A 16148-nucleotide genomic window follows, 5' to 3' on the forward strand; every position below is an offset into this window, starting at 1 on the left:
ATGATGGAGTCTTCCCTGAAGAGTAGCATGAAGTGTGGAAAGGAAAATAAAATGTATCAAAGTATATTTTGTTATCCTGCTTTTTTTGTGAAAAAAGTTTATGTGGTTTTTCAGTATTAGTTCATCCATTCCACCACGAAGATGAACAAGTGGCTGACAAATTTTAAGCAAATTTAACAATGGATCTCAAAGCTTTGAAGTTATTTTGGGATTTGTGAAAATCAGTAAGTCAATAGAGATCAAATTTAATATACCTACCAGTAGGAGAGCAATTATAACAGCTTCCTACCCATTTGGCAAGGACAGGCAGTAACTATGAGATGAATTGGAACAAGAAAACCAGTCAACCCCATCAGCCAACATGAAGTTTCAACCAACAATACTATTTATAGCAACATGTCTCACCATACAGATGTTGTAGAAGGGAGAATAATCAAGACAACTGACTGTTGTGGGTTAGCTCCTGAAGGTGTCACAATTTTAAGTGACTGCTACAGAGTTCTGGGCTTAGGCTTCAGTTTTGCAAAAGAGGTCATGTATTCTTGAAAGTAGTTTAGTGAGTGTGTATTCAGCTTTGCTAGTTCTGCCGCTGATGAGAATGGAACCTTTGGCACTTCCATGAATATAAAAAGAAGAAAGTACACCTTTACTATGAATCATACATGACTGCTTGTGGCTGATGCAAATTGTAAAGGAATTTCTTCCAAGAAAACGTTGTGCTTTCTTATCTCTCATTAATGACCTTATGGGTTTTCTTCCCATCTTTTCCAGCTTTCTGAAGTAATGCTGGTTCTGTGTTTCACAGCTTACCACTGTTTTAATCATCTCTGTGTATCCAGGCTATACACACTGACAAGCACCTATGGACTTTGGCAGAAAAGCGAATGTATCATGCTGTATCTCCACGTACATAGAGCAAATGCATCTTAGTACAGAGCTGAGGCATCCTCTTTCTTTCAGTGGAGCTTACAGCAGCTGCTGTAATCTAGTAGGATGTACTGATCCAGTTCTGCTGATTCATCGTGTTTTTGCAGTTTATTACCTAGAGCTGGATATAAGGAGGACCAGCAATCCAGCCCAAACCCCAAGTTTGGGGCTACAGAAGAGTCAGGGTGAATGATATTCTACAACCAGGGGGCAAGCTTTGTTGTAAAATCAAACTTTGTGATGAGCGTCAATATGAAGCCAAGAACATCTCTTTTAACAGGTATGGATTAACTTCAACACACATAGAGCAAATATATACAACTTTATTCAACACATACAAGAACAATTTAAATAATTTGAGTATAGGAGGTACTTCTGTTTCTCTAGTACTGGAGAGACTTTAAAAAAATGCTCATTGCCATGAGCATCACTGCAATCACGGAGCTTGGGAAAACTGATGTTGACTGGACATCACCGCAGGTAACGAAACACCACCACCAAGCAAGAACAGTACCCGAGGGCCGGGGGCAGCGCAGGGCGCTGAGCCGCGGGGCCCTGCGGGCGGCGAGGGAGCGGCACCTCCCATCATCGGCAGCGCCGGCGGTGCGGCGGCGCCACCCGCCCCTCCCGCAGGGGGCGCCCTGGGGCGGTGGGGCGCGGCCGGGCGGGCGCACGGGGGGCTCCACCCCGTCCCTGCGGCCGGCCCTGCGAGACCTCCCCGAGCGGGAGGGCGGGGGCCCGCGGGGCAGGGGGTGCACGGTGGCCCCGCGCACCTGCTCACCTGTGCCCCGGCCGGCTGGGGGGGCCCGGCCCGGCCACTCCCCCGACGGGCTCGGCGCAGGCGCCCTGGCGGCTACCGCAGGCAGGGGGCGGCAACATGGCGTCGTGAGCGGCGGCGGGTTCGGCTCCACAACAACAGCGGCAGTGGCATCGCTCGCGCCGCCGCACGCCCCGCGCGCCGCTCGCCCCCGCCGGGCCGCACCGCGTTCGGCGCCGCCCGCACCCCCGGCCCCGCGGCGGGGAGGCGGTCCCGGCCGGGCAGTCCTCGGCTAACGGGGCATCGGCGCCCATAATAATCCCTCATTATAGCAGAGCGGGGGAGCGGCTCCTGGGACGGTGCCGGCGCCTCGGGCCGGCTCCCTGCGGCCCCGCCGGGTGCGACTGCGGTGGATGCGCGGCTCGGCCCGGCCGGGCGGGGAGGCGGCGGCGGCAGGTGCCGGTAACGGCGGGGGGTAAATGGCGAGCGAGAAGCCGGTATCGGGGCCGGACCCGCAGCCCGCGGGACTTATCTCCGTCGGGGCCGGCGGTGGAGGCGGCGGCGGAGGCGGCGGCGGCGGCGGCAGCAGCAGCAGCAGCGTCGCGGTGATGGGGGAGCTGAGGGCGTCGGGCTCCGGGTCCGTGGTGCTCCCCGCGGGGATGATTAACCCGTCGGTGCCGATCCGCAATATCCGGATGAAATTCGCCGTCCTCATCGGACTCATCCAGGTTGGGGAGGTCAGCAACCGGGACATCGTGGAGACGGTGCTGAACCTGGTAAGCGGCCGGGCACCCCGCCCCGGTGACGCCCCGGCGGGCACCGGCCCGCGCAGCCCACCTCCTCCCGGGGCTGCCCCTGCGCCCCTCCGCCCCTGTGCCACCCGACAGGGACCTGCATCTTCCCTGCCCCCGTGTCCGTCCTACACGTACGGCCCTTCTCCAGCCATCCTTCCTTCCCAAACTCCTCGTTAATCCCGCGACCTGCTCATCTCCTCGTCCGTCGTGCGTGTGACAGAAGCCCCCTCAGCGCTCCCTAAACTCCAGGCAGGACCCTACCTAGAACAGACAGGCCACTCTTCCCCTTCCCAGTACCTCGTCCCGGCCGCCTCCTGCCCAAGTATAGTGTGTGAAATTTACAGTGAGAAAAATAAGGAGATTAAGTAATTTGCAATTTCGTGTTATGGACGCTGCCCTTTAACCTAGTAGCTTCCTCTTGAGACGAAGAGTGGCATGAATGTAGTATCTGTTTTTAATTGAAAAGCATTAAAAAAACCCAGCCTGAGCTGGTATCTTTTCTTGGTGGCTGAAACATGTGAAGGGTTTAACCCTGTTAGATCAGAGCTAGATTGAGCATTTTACGTGGAGGAAGGGGGAGAGGGAGATTTTTTGCAAGGATTTAATACGCTTTAATATCTGTAATAAAGAGTTAGTTGTATTGCAGTATTGTATTGCGTTGCCCAAGTCTTAATAACCTGCCCTGTTTCCAAGATACATTCTTGTCTGCAAAAGTAAGTGTTGTTGCTCCTTTGGTCCAAGGTCTGTGCCTTGCAAAATACTATTGTACAGAGGTAAATAGCTGAAGCAAGGAGAAAATGCTAAAATGTAGCTCCTTAGTCAGCTGCTCACTTCATGGAGTGAAAGAGTTACTGCAGGACTGTATGACTTAATGTTTTTGCGCTACCTACACCAAAGCCTGAGGAACCTACAGAAGCCAAGCGAGTGCATCTAAAAATGAATCACTTTCAATTATGTGCAATTTGGTGCTGTTCCTGAATGCAAGATTTGCTGCAGCAAAGCTTTTGAAGCAGTTCAGTCAATGAAATACCCTCAAATTTTGCACATAAAATAGGATAGAAAAATGACTGCTCAAAACTGAATGGTAATTAATTGAAACTGCCTTTGTTTCAAATGAGTTTAATGCTTCTAATCTCCAATCATTTTATTCAAAGTCATGTAAAGACTATATTTTGTTTCAAACACTTTAAAAAGGTGTATTCTTCTGTCTGACAGTTATTTGCATTTGACCTAGCACAGACTGAATGGAAAAGCTGCAGCATGCAGCGAAGGACGTAATTTGGTCAGATCATTTTAATATTTATGGCATATCTGAGCGCACAGGGTTAAAACTGATAGTTTCGTGAATATGTCAAAACAGTAATCTGGTATATTTCCCATTCCTCTCTGCAAGCTGTTTGACAGCTTGAAATGTGACTTGTAAATTTTATTTTTGTTCTTTGTATGTATGGTACAAGTATGGTACAAGTCATCACAACTTCATTGGTTTATTACCCATTTCTTTAAATGTAGCACTCAAAATAAGTTAATGATGTGCTGTTATTTTATTAACTAGCTTTGTATAGATCATGACAGATACAAAGATGTTTAATCTTTTTCTGGTTTTCTTTCTTCTTTCATTCTTACTGATTCTTAAGCTCATTTTAATTCTGGCTGTTAGTGGACCAGCAACTGGATTAACATTGCCTTGTCTTTGATGGAGAGGTTAAGAGTATGTTTTGGTATCTATGTGGAGGACATCCATTGCTTGCATATAAGATAGACCTACTAATCAGTTCCTGTTGCTGAAAACAATGTTTATATTTTAAAATAAACACAGGAGTGTTTAACAGTTTTCTCAGCACTGGGAGATGTATATGAATGTGAAACTGCTTGTGAGTCTGCTGCAGCAGTGTTGCATCCTGGATCAGTCATTACTTAACAGATGGACTCTAATATACAGCAGTCACTATTCCCTAAGCAGAGAGAAGCTGTATTGTGTCTGTATTTTTTTTCTTCTCAGAGCAGTAAATGTTTCAAAATTAGGTTTTTATACTTTAAACTTAATTTGCTCCCATGTGAAACAAACAGTGAATATGGCAGATATAAAGTAAAACTGGCAGATATAAAGTTTAGGCTTATTCCTGAACTACTAAACATCATCTCATTCTGTGTTAAGGATTTTAGTAGCAACTTAAAATAAAGTGCATTTTTCTGTTTTGGAAGCATTCTTCAGTGGGTAGCTGGGGGTAGAGAGAACTATTTAGTTTGGTAATTTTGTTGTTTTGTTTTTCTTCTGTCTTTACCTGTACTACTCCTGAATGACTTTTGATGCAGGTGTGGTAATGAGTGAACAGTGATCTATTTTGATACATCAGCTGATATGTTAAGTTTCTCAGAGAAATGTAACTCACACTATGCCATATTGGGTTGCTATAAGCCATTTGGTGTTAGCTTTTTAGTGTAAGAATTTTGCATAGCTGAGATGTTTTATTATCAGAGACAATCAGAACTTAAAGATGGAGATGCCTTTTAAATTTTCTTATCAGAAATTATTGCTGTCTTTTGTGTAAAGCTTAAATAAATCTGTTTACTCTTCCTGCATCTGCATGGAAGCAGCAGTAAATGTCCGAGACAAAACTTTGTTCTGATGTGCCCTTGTCATGGAGGTTGTCACTCTTCATTCTTTGAAGTTGGGCTTTTAGGGTTTCTCTTGAAGAGTTTTTACCTTTCCATGTTTGTTTTGGTGGCCACACAAACCTTCTGATACTGATGGACGTAGTGATGTATTGTATCTGTAAGGTGAGGAAGTGTATTTTTTACAGGGTTGAAAGTCTTTGTGGTCCAATATCTTGTTGGATTTTCAGCTTTGCCAAATTTTAACAGCGGACTGTCAGATCAGACAGTATTTTGTTCTTGGGCATTCCTCCATTGTTTGTGAGATTAGTTGTTTCTCTTGATTAGTGTTTCCTCAGAACCTGCTGTGTTCAAAGTTCTCTTAAACTGGTCAACTTATTCAGCAGAGTGTCACTTTGTAGAATATCTAGTATTGCTTATTTTTCATTGTTTAACTTTTATCGTGAAAGACAGTAGAGAGAGGGTTAGGCCCTTTATATGCCAATACCTATGAAGGACTCAGTTATCCTTAGAAAGACCTGATGATGTTAGTACTGTAAAGGTCAGAAGATCTTAAGAATCTATGAGCTCAAAGGTTTTTTAGAATGATTTTATATAATACTGTATTATTTTTACATTTCTGGAATAGGAGGGAATGCCTCATTGTATCTATCACATGCATTCTTCTGTGATGGTGCTTATTTTGGTTTTGGTCCATAGGTTTAATATGAATTCCTAGGCTCAGCATGCTCTCTCTGAGATGTGTGTTCACTGACCCTTGTGTACTGCAAAGCACCAAACTAGAAAGGGCTTTCCTTAAAAAATGTGTAATCCTCTAATTGCTCTAAGAGATTTCTCTTTGGGGATATTTTGACACCAGTTCTGTGCTTCTGTTGTCGAGGAGGCCCCTTTGAACAGCTGTGTTAGTTTTCTTAGGGTGCTCTCAAGGATGTTGTTATTGCATGGAAGATGTTCTCGTCGCTGTTAGACTGATGTTTAAAATAAAATTCTATAGCATGTGCTCCAGAAAATGTGATATTAAAGTGGAAGTGGGTCAGTCTGTCTACCTATTCTTCTACTTTGTCTACTTTTGTTTTTCTTATTTCCTACAGCAAAGTTTCCATATATGGCTTTAACTGGTTTTCTTCAATATACCTTGTTTTGTCTTCTATTATTTTACTGACTTGCTTTCTCAGTTCTCTGTTTTTCCAGTATTTTAGTGGTCTTGGGAAGTTTTTCTTCAGTGTATATTTTGAACTGACTCTTGTTTGGCCAACTTTGATCAAACACATCTATGTGAGTTGCATTTTTTCTTAGCTTTTAGGAACCTTTCTCTGTTCCAGTTTGAATTTGCTAGCATTTGTGATTTGGGGTTTTGTAGTGCTGATTACATGGCAGTGCCCAGTAAGCAAGGTGAACAGGAAGCTGAATGATACTAAAAAGTTGTGACTGGTGCTGAAATATGCTGCTCATTTTGCCTGTGCATCTTGAGCAGATGATGTGATGCAGATGTGAACAGATTTCAGTTTGATACAGGTGTAGCTGACCAGGGTTCTCCTTGTGCAATCTGGAAAGCTTTTATATGGGTTTTGTCAGGCTAGAGAGTGCTTGTAAGAAGTAGGTCAAACACCAGGTTTAGTTCAAAAAGTCTTTTTCTGTTCTTGTTGACTGCAGCCCACACTTCTGCCTAGCTCTTCTCGTTTTCTTGGCTGTTCCATCCTACTTCAGTGTTAGTCACCCATCACAAGAGGTAAGCCGCTTTTTAGTGCTCTGTCACATTGTGTACTCGTAGGAGTGGCATTTGCAGTTTCAGAGCAAATGGGTTGAATTATGTGAGAGATCCTTCTCTCCCTGCAGGCTTTCTGTAGTAGTGGTCATAAGGAAAAATGTAAAGGGAGGCCTGTGTAAGAAAGATGTTTTTTGGTTTTGGGTTTTTTTTTTTCCTTTGGTACTTGTTTTCTTCAGAGATTGGTTAAGGGCTTTCCTAAGCTATAGCTGTCTTTGGTATCTGAGTTCTTTGAATACCTTTATGGTTTTGGTTGCTGTACTGTCCCATGGCACAGTTCTACTTTCAAGTGGGGAGGAAAGAACACTCTTCTTCACTGGACACTGTTGTAGTCTGAGAAAGTGTGGGCCTCCTGAGCTGTGGCCTCTGTCATATGACTTTTGTTTTTCTTGTGGAACTAGCTTTGCAGGCTTGAGAATCTTATTCCATTTCTTGATGTAAGCTTTCTCATTTTGAGTGTAATTCTCTGCTGATAGATGGTATTAATCAAAAAAGTGAAGTTTGGGGAAGTTTCAAAGTTGGGATTTTTGGGGGGTTTTGGTTGTTCGCTTTTTGTGTGAGTTTTGGTTTAGGTAATACTTAACTGAAGGTGGCAGTCCTTGTTCAAGTTACTGTCTGTCCCACTGGCCTCTTGGTATCCTGCTCATCTATCCAACTGATCTCTGTTTGGACTTTGCTGTAAAAACTACCAGAGCTGTATGAAAAGAGAGTATCTAATGTGAGAGTTTGTCATAACATTCCATGGTCAGCTACTTTAGAGTACTGTAGCTCTTGTCATTATTTAATGCTTCTGTGGAAAACTTAGTTTTGATTACAGAAATTCTTTGAATGACTTAATGTTCATTTAATTATTTTATTATAACTGATTTTTGGGGGCTTCTTATCTAATCTTTGACAGTAGGTGTTTATGGCTAAAAAGTTTTTTCAATTCTTGTATCAGTCATAAAGCACTAATGGTATCTCAGCAGGTGGCTTGGAATCTGCTGTGGTTCCTGTATGATGGATTGATATATTTCTATAAATGATAACTTTTAAAAATCTGTCATGTTGGCATGTAACTGAATGTTCCTTAATGCTTAACTCTGAATAGCTATTTTCTTAGTGTTTTACATCTTGATTTTACTTCTCACTTGTCTTTACAGGATTCAGTTAGTGGATTATAAGGGAGGTGAATACGTAGAGGCTTTTTTATTTTTGTCACACTGAAATAATAAAGTTGTGAGACTTGTATTGAAAAAACACCTGCAATCCTTGGCCTTTACCCCTTCTCCCTCCTGAGACCCTACCTGTGTTTATTTTAAGGGTTAGCACCTTTTTCTATCAAGATGCTATTTTTATGAAATTGTGATCTGATTCCCCATTTAAGCCATGTGTTTTACAAGAGTAAGCATTTAGCTGTGTATTTGGTTATCCACTAGTCGTTCTCTCTGCCCTCCGTATCTTCCCCCATCCCTGCTTTCAGATGAGCACTTCAAGGGGTAGGGATTTGGGGCCGGTGCAAGGCTGAGGTTGAAGAGGCTGTGGTGCAGTTTTTTCTTTCATGTTAGTGCTTTTCAATGTGTTCACTCATACATCTCAAATATATGAAACACTTTCTGTATTGCATCTTTTAAAAAACCAACAAAAAACTAACACCCAAAACCTGCATAATCATCTCTGAATTCCTTTGGAAGTGTTTGTTCCCCTTCTGCACTGTATTAAATTTAGTCAAAGTGGAATGGAATCTTTGTTTGGGTTAGTAGCAGAACGGAATCTTTTCTGATAAATGCTGTGTATAGTATTAACAGAATGTTAACTTAATAAGCTATCTAAGCTATTTTAAATCAGCCTCTTAGTCTTACCTGTTCATTCTTTGGTTCTGCACTTTTTCCACTTTGTTTTTTGGCCTGTCTCAGTAAATCTATTTCAGATTAATTTGTGTTGCTCTTCCATTAGTGTACAGCGTTTTATTGTCCTTTACACAGAACAGCATCAGCTACCTCATTATATATGCAATGTGCCTGGTGGCTAGAGGGTCACTGTAGTAGTGTGTGTTTACTCTGATGAGGTTCCATTTATTTTTTAGTGAAATTTGATAATTCATTACTATTTGATTTTATAGAAACACCACATTGTGGAGCTTTACGAATTCTTGCATAGACAGAATCTTTAAGTTTTCTTAAATTCTGAATCAAATTTAGATCTTGGTTTAATAATCAGAGGCAGCAGATCTCTTGAAACATCAGTTTTGAATTTTATGACCTACCTCCCACATCTATCTTGCAAGAGTTTGGTGTAGATGTACTACAGTGATCTGATACATGATCATCAGCATAAAGATAAGGAAAAATTAAAAAAAAAATTGTAGAGAGTCACATATTCCTTCCTTAATGATAGAAATATCCACTTCAACTATAGGATTAATAGGGATTTCAGCTATTTGAACTATAATTTCATAACTTTAGTTTAAGAAGATTGTTAATGACATTAATGTCGAAGAGGAAGGTTGGTTATTTATTATTTCCAGTAGAGAAGCACCTTGACTTCTGATCAGCCTACTGATTGCTAAAATTGCATTCCAGTAATTTTTAGAGTTTAGCATTTTTTTGTACTTTTGACACAGATGGACAATAATAACCTTAGGTAAATAATTTTAAGTAGTTTTGGTGTTACTGAGGTTTACACCAGCAATGTCAGTTCATTTATTTTAATATAACTACCCTGCTTTGCTTTAAAATTGGGTTGCATCACTGAAATTGTTCCAACATGACAATTCACTGAAAGCTTGTATAAATGCGAGTGTTGCTAATGCTGTTCAACAGCTTACAAATGCTTGGCATCTGTCTTTGTAAAATGATGTTTCATTCACTGCCCTTTTGTTTAACAGTTGAAAGCCTTCCTTAACTATGCGGAATAAGTATTGAGTTCTGGAATTAGCTGGAAGTGAGATATGGCAAAATATTCACTTAGGAGTGAAGTTGTTATTCATATCATGCTTTTTGTTACCTCATGGCTTTTGTAGTCCTGGGACGGTGTAGACAGAAGGATGGAAATAATCATTCTTTGAGCAGATTCTTCTAAACCAATGAGGCATTGTAATCAGTTTTATGTGATCTCACTTATTTTTTTGCTTTATAAGTCTTCATATTCTGTGACAAATACTAAATAACGCAAAGTTTTCCATCTTTTATTGAATTTTGATTACCTGCTTTAAGAGCCACTATAGCAGGTTTGTCTTTTGTTAAATTTTGTTTCATAAAAATAAAATAGTTTGAATATGAACACAAATATAAATTTGAAAGCCTGTCTTTTGAGTGAGAAAGGATCCCGTAAAACCTGCTGCAACAGATTCCTACTACAAACTTAAGGAAAAAATAAAACATGCTTTCATTAAATATAGAATAGTAGCCATGTTCAAGATAGTAATGAACCAGCTGAAGCCAAGCTGTTTTGTATTGCTCATGCCTGACCAATCAGTTTACACTTAATCTTAAACAATATATAATGTGGCTCACTGCATTAAAGAAAAATCTTGATTTAATTGGGAGCAGAAACTCTCCCCATGTCACTGTTAATGTTACAAACTTTCAATTAAAAAAAAAAAAAAAAAGGAAAAAATTTTACTTTGAAATCAGGGGTGCATCTCTGCTTAAGTTCAAATCCATGTTTTTTATAGCTGGAAGAACAGGAAAGCTGTCTGCCCCTTCCGATAGGACGAACACATCAGAATAGAGCTACAGAGCTATGTCAGCTCCAGTTGCATAGCATATTCGTAATGGGAGCAAACATGTTTAATTGCAGGCATTGGAATGTTGAGAGAATGGGTAAAGAGGTTTTGCCTGAAAAGAGAAGAAAGCCTATTTTATAGGGAAAAAAATCAGCTTCATCCCTCTTCAAATCATAATTTTTATGTCAATAATGTAACTTAATGAGGGGCCTTTGAAAGCTGCATTTTTGGCTAAGTTATGGAATAAGGAAGAAGGTAAAGAACCTTACTAAGTGTTGTGTTACACTTTCAAGCTGGTGGCTTTTCCCATTTTCTTGTGAGTTTGAGAGCTCCAATAAAAGCTCAGCACCCCCTCTTTTCCTTCTGTTGTTCCAGTGAAATAAATTCCTCTTTGGAATAATAAATGGCAAGGTGTGTGCAGTATTTTGAAGTCATATCTGTGACTGATGGCTTCTTGGCTTTTAATATTCATCTCCTGAATAGTCGAAATGGATGGAAGTGTTGGTTTAAGGCTGCATTGGATTGGGTAAGGTGCTCCAAGCAATATGCTTAGGCTATGGGAGCTGTTTCATTCTTATGTTTCCCCTCAAGAGACTTGTGGAGCCCTTGCTCCATATTTTAGTCTCCGGGTTTCTGAAAATCTTTGCTGCTACTGCTCCTGTATCTTCAGCGATGGCATACATATCTTCAAAGGACCTGCAGAAGTCCATCTTTTGTTTGTTTTGTTTTACATAGCTTATTAAGTGATTTGAAAGACTTTCTTATCAACTCTGTTTCTCACGGAAATGTTGCAGTCTCCATTGCATCTTTTAATACCTTAGAGAGCACTTTGTGAATGCAGAAGTAGACTTACAGGAGGACCCTGTTAGTGTTGAGTCTGCTGTCCAAGGGTGAATTCCGTCCATCTGAAAAGAAACTGTATCGTGGTATCCTGGGCTCATACCACTGGGAAGGGTCTGGCTCCCTTGTAGTCTGCTCCCTGCCTACCTTACCCCCCTGTAAAAATATACATTTATAAGATCTCTTCAAACCTTCTCTTCTTAAGGCTAAATAATCCCAGCTCTTTTCAGCCTTTCTTTGCATGTCAGATGTTTCAATCCCTTCATCAGTCACACATTTAAATCTTTATTCTCTTTGTGCAGATAAGAAAAAATGGGAGGTGGAGTCTGGGAAGCCTTTAAATTATAGCAATCCTCTTCCTCATCGCACAGTATGAGCTGCAGTATCTACCACAAATAATCCAATGTACCAATGCCTAACTCAGCAAAGGAACATTTGCACCACGTGCAGCCAAGAAAGAAAACAGACCTTGGTGAGCCACAGCAGTGAGCGTTTGCTTTTCATCTGTTGTGCCTGCTTGCTAATAGATAGTCTTGGATGAAACTCAAACTTAAGTCTCTCTGTCGGTTCTGCAAATCAAAGTTATGGTTGTATGTAAGCTTATTTCTTGGATTTCAGAAATATAAAATGTAGGTACATGTAATATTTTGCTGAGAAAGTAGAAAGTTAATGGCATAATACTCAGTTAATGAAACTTTGTGGTTCTTTATGTATACTACCCCATTCAAAAAATTAGCATGAAATGAAATTAAACTAGAACTGTTCGCATAGTTTTCAAAGCAATAGGTGCTTCATGTTAGAAGGAAAATTAAAAATACAAAATTCAGTATAGAGCCAAGGCTGTGGAAATTCTGCATTGGGTTCTTCAAAAATAATAGATTCATGACTTTATATATAGTCTAAGATTTATATATTAAGTGTTCAGTAGCACTTCCTGTGCATATAACTGTATGGAACTTAGAAGCTGTAATATATGAAACAAAGATGATTGTGTAACAAAATTTTTATAGTTCATGTTCCATGAACAGAAAACCATTTATTCAAAGTAACTTATCATGTACAGTAATAAACACATTGTAACTAGAACAATGTGTGGGCTTAGTCACTGAGAGGTAGTCAGTCTTTCATAGTTGATGCAGTACAGTATTTGACATTTTAAACATAGTGCTCACTGAATAGGAGCTGATGCAGTCTTTAAAATGGATCAGTGAAGTTGATAATTGCAGGTATTTTCTAAACCCAGAAGCAGGTTATTCCCAGTGCTCACAATTGCAATGATTTCCCTTATTATTAGTATAAGGGGTTTTTATACTTTGAAGGCCTGGTTGGGTCGTGCTTTGAGAAACCAAGTCTATGGGAAGATGTCCCCGCCCATGGTAGGGAGATTGGATTTAGATGATCTTCAAGGTCTCTTCAAACCCAGACTGTTGTGTGGTTCTGTGATGATTCTATAGGAAGGAAAAATGAACTAAAATAAAATAGTTAGTGTTTGTTTGCATTCTTTTTCCTTAATAAAATATGATTAAATTCTATTTAAGAATAAATTTCTATATACTCAGTTGCTGTCTCAGTTAAAAAAGTAGTTTTCAAGTCTGTTTTGTCACTTCAAGTTGTAGTTTAAACTTCTGCTTTTTCAAAAACTCAACAGCTCAAACCTATGCAAATATGTTTATAATGTATGAAGAGCCTTTACCTAAGAACAATCAAGAAGGATGGGAAAGGGAGGAAGCAGAAGTTTAAGCTGTGTGAGGCTGATAACTTTTAGGCTATTGAAGCTGATATATTCCCAGCTTGAGTCTTAAAAAAAAAAAAAAAAAAAGTACCAGATGTGTATAAAATTTATCCAAATTATTAGTTGTTTAGATGAAGTTTAGCTACAGAGAAATGCTACCTTTAAAAGGAAGCTTTACATTAAAAAATAAAAATGTAACAGCACAGCATGATGGGAAAATCCTGGGTACAACAGCTTCTCTTTCAGTGTCCGCCTGGATTTACAGAGACCTTGAAATGACTTGTTGCATGATGTTTTATTAATTTTTGAGGTGTCTGAGGGAATTTTCACCATCTGTTAATACCAGAGTCTAAGCCAGCATGTGGGTTTCAAAGTGCTTTGTGTTGAAATTTTTAAGTAAGAAATCCTTCTCTTAAAACTAAATGCAGTTAAGAAGTTTCAGAGTGTAAATAGAGAATCCCTGTTATAGTCCAGATTTAAGCTCTTGGATCATTTGTCATAGCTTTGGTTTGTGGTCCTTGCCTTTCCTCTGAAGTTAGGATGGTTGCAAGTCCTTGTAATGGACTTTTCCTCATGCTGGATTTAGGACATAACTGTCTTTTTAACTTGCTTTAAGTTAGCAGAGCTCTGTTTTAGCCAGCAGTTACTTCACTCTGAAAAAAAAAAGCAGCACATATATTGTGTTTTAGTCTGGCTGAGATCAATCCTAAATGCATCTTGTACCAAAAATCTGGTATTATCCAGAAGTGCAGAAGAAACAGTACAAGTCTTGAAGTATCATTGCAATCTAAATCCTTTCTGGAGGTCAGAGGAATCTTGGGAACACCTTGTGTAATTATTACTTCAAAATTCCTCTCTCACGTGCTCCTTGTGGAGTTATAGTAGATTTTAGGCCTTCCTTTGTTAAGAGGATGATAAAGCAACATTTTTAAGGATGAGCATTGGGTTGTTTTTGCTTAAGCAGTGCATCTGAAATGGCCATGTATGTTTGTTGCATTAGTTTTTGAACAATCACAGGTTTAAAAATCCTCTTATGTATGCATTCTGTAGAGCATAAATGGTTGAAGGGACCACATACTACAAGTAAGACATGGCACAGCTGCAGATGACAGCACAGCCACGATGAATTTTGATTTAAAATTCCTTTAAGAAATCCTGAAGATTGCCTGGGAGATAGACTTGTGGTCTAAAAGCAATCCTAATTTAAATAAAATGCTTTGGCATTTCTATTTATTTAGAAAATGGAAATCCAACTAAATAGTGTAGCAAAATGAGATCTTTAAAACACTACAATGAAAGGCTACTCGAGCATTATTAAAAATTAATACAGCCAAGAGAGTTATTGAGAAAAGTGGCATTTAGAAGTAATTGTTAATGCATTTTAGTACTGCTATATGGTAAGTAGCTTCCAGCTTCATAGTTTGTGTTCTGTTTCTCTTGTAATATTTTTCATTATTTTTCAATGGTCTTTTCCCTCTTGTATATTTTTAAGTTGAGAATAACCATTCTAGGTCAATTGGTTTGTACTGTGACTGAAAACAAAGACTTACCCGAACTCTTTTACTGTATAAGCATCAAAATAAGCTGTAGAAGAAAAATACTTCAAGTAATAAAACTGATCTTTGGGAAGAAGAATGTCATATAAAAAAACTGTATTATGATGCTTCATGAGGATAATGTCTGGGATAATACTCAGCTTTTGAAGGTGTGGAAGTTGGGGATTAGAGTGATATAATCCTGGTCTCAGAGGATGTAGTGGGTTTATGTGTCCAGGCTTTGGTAGTGGGGGGGCTACAGGGGTGGTTTCTGTGAGAACCTGCTGGAAGCTTCTCATATATCTGATAGAGCCAGTGCCAGCCAGCTCCAAGCCAGACCCATCGACAGTGGTGGCAGTGACTGTGAGCAGCAGATTTAAAAAGAAGTTACTGCAGAGGAGTGATTGTAGCTGGAGAGAGGAGTGAGAATATGTGAGGGGAACAGCCCAGTAGACAGCAAGGTCAGTGAGCGAAGAGAGGAAGGAGATGCCCCAGTTGACAGAGCAGAGATTCCCCTGCAGTCTGTTGTGCAGACCATGATGTGGCAGCTGTTCCTCTGCAGCCCATGGAGGTGAGGGACCCACCTGCCGCCTGTGGAGGACCAGGAGGCAGAGGGTTGCCCATAGGAGGGAGTGGCCCCATGGAGAGCCTGTGCTGGAGCAGGTTTTCTGGCAGAGCTTGTGGCCTCCTGGAGGACCCATGCTGGAGCAATTCTGTTCCTGAGGGACTGCACACTATGGAAGGGACCCATGCTGTAGCAGTTTGTATAAGAACTGTAGCTTGTGGAAGGGACCCATGTTGGAGAAGATCACAGAGAAATGTGTCCCATGGGAGAGACACTGTGCTGGAATATGGGAGGAGAACCAGAAGAAAGAAGTAAGTGATGGAGACAATGTGAAATGGACAAATGACAGCCCCTATTCCTTGACTCTCTTCATCATTTGGGGGAAGGAGGGAGAGTATTTGGGAGTAAAGTTGAGCTTGGAAAAAAGGGAGAGGGATGGAGGAGCAGCGTTTTAAAGTTGATTTTATTTATAATTATCTTTTTATTGATTTTTAGTAAATATGTTTCCTTAAATCATGCCTGTTTTTCCCATGATAGTAATTGCTGTGTGATCTCTATTCAATAGTAATTGCTGAGTGATCTCTATTCTTGCTTTTATATTGACCCATGACCCTTTTGTTGTATATTTGTCCCCCTATCCAGCCAAGGAGGGCAGTGATGGAGTGGCTTGCTGGCCTCCAGGTGTAAGGATATGCAGTTAACCTGTAGATTAAATGCTTTTATTTGTAGTTGTAAACAGAATTAGGTTTCTATGCAGGTATTGATAGTTATGCACTACTATTAATTTGTCTGTATTTCAACAAACAGCTGCTTTTCAGCTTTTGAAATGTGGACTTTCCTAATTATATTGACATTTGCAGTGGTGAAGTATAATCAAAAAAAAGGTGATTGATACTTTTGAGTGATGAATA

The 16148-nt window shown here is 40.4% G+C and overlaps 1 protein-coding gene across 6 annotated transcripts in view; it reads left to right on the forward strand.

Moving 5' to 3' along the window:
• The first annotated feature begins 1924 nt into the window (after nt 1-1924).
• Nucleotides 1925-16148, forward strand: part of NBEA (neurobeachin) — a 454976-nt gene continuing 440752 nt past the window's right edge. For 3 of the 6 annotated variants that reach the window (XM_059838861.1, XM_059838862.1, XM_059838865.1), the window contains exon 1: nt 1925-2460. In XM_059838861.1, the coding sequence (XP_059694844.1) occupies nt 2164-2460 (297 nt within the window). In that variant the 5' untranslated portion in view covers nt 1925-2163. The remainder of the gene's footprint in view (nt 2461-16148) is intronic. The other 3 variants (XM_059838859.1, XM_059838864.1, XM_059838863.1) reach the window with 1 other exon arrangement.

Source organism: Haemorhous mexicanus, chromosome 2 (assembly GCF_027477595.1).
Source record: "Haemorhous mexicanus isolate bHaeMex1 chromosome 2, bHaeMex1.pri, whole genome shotgun sequence".
NCBI classification, from domain to species: Eukaryota; Metazoa; Chordata; class Aves; order Passeriformes; family Fringillidae; genus Haemorhous; species Haemorhous mexicanus.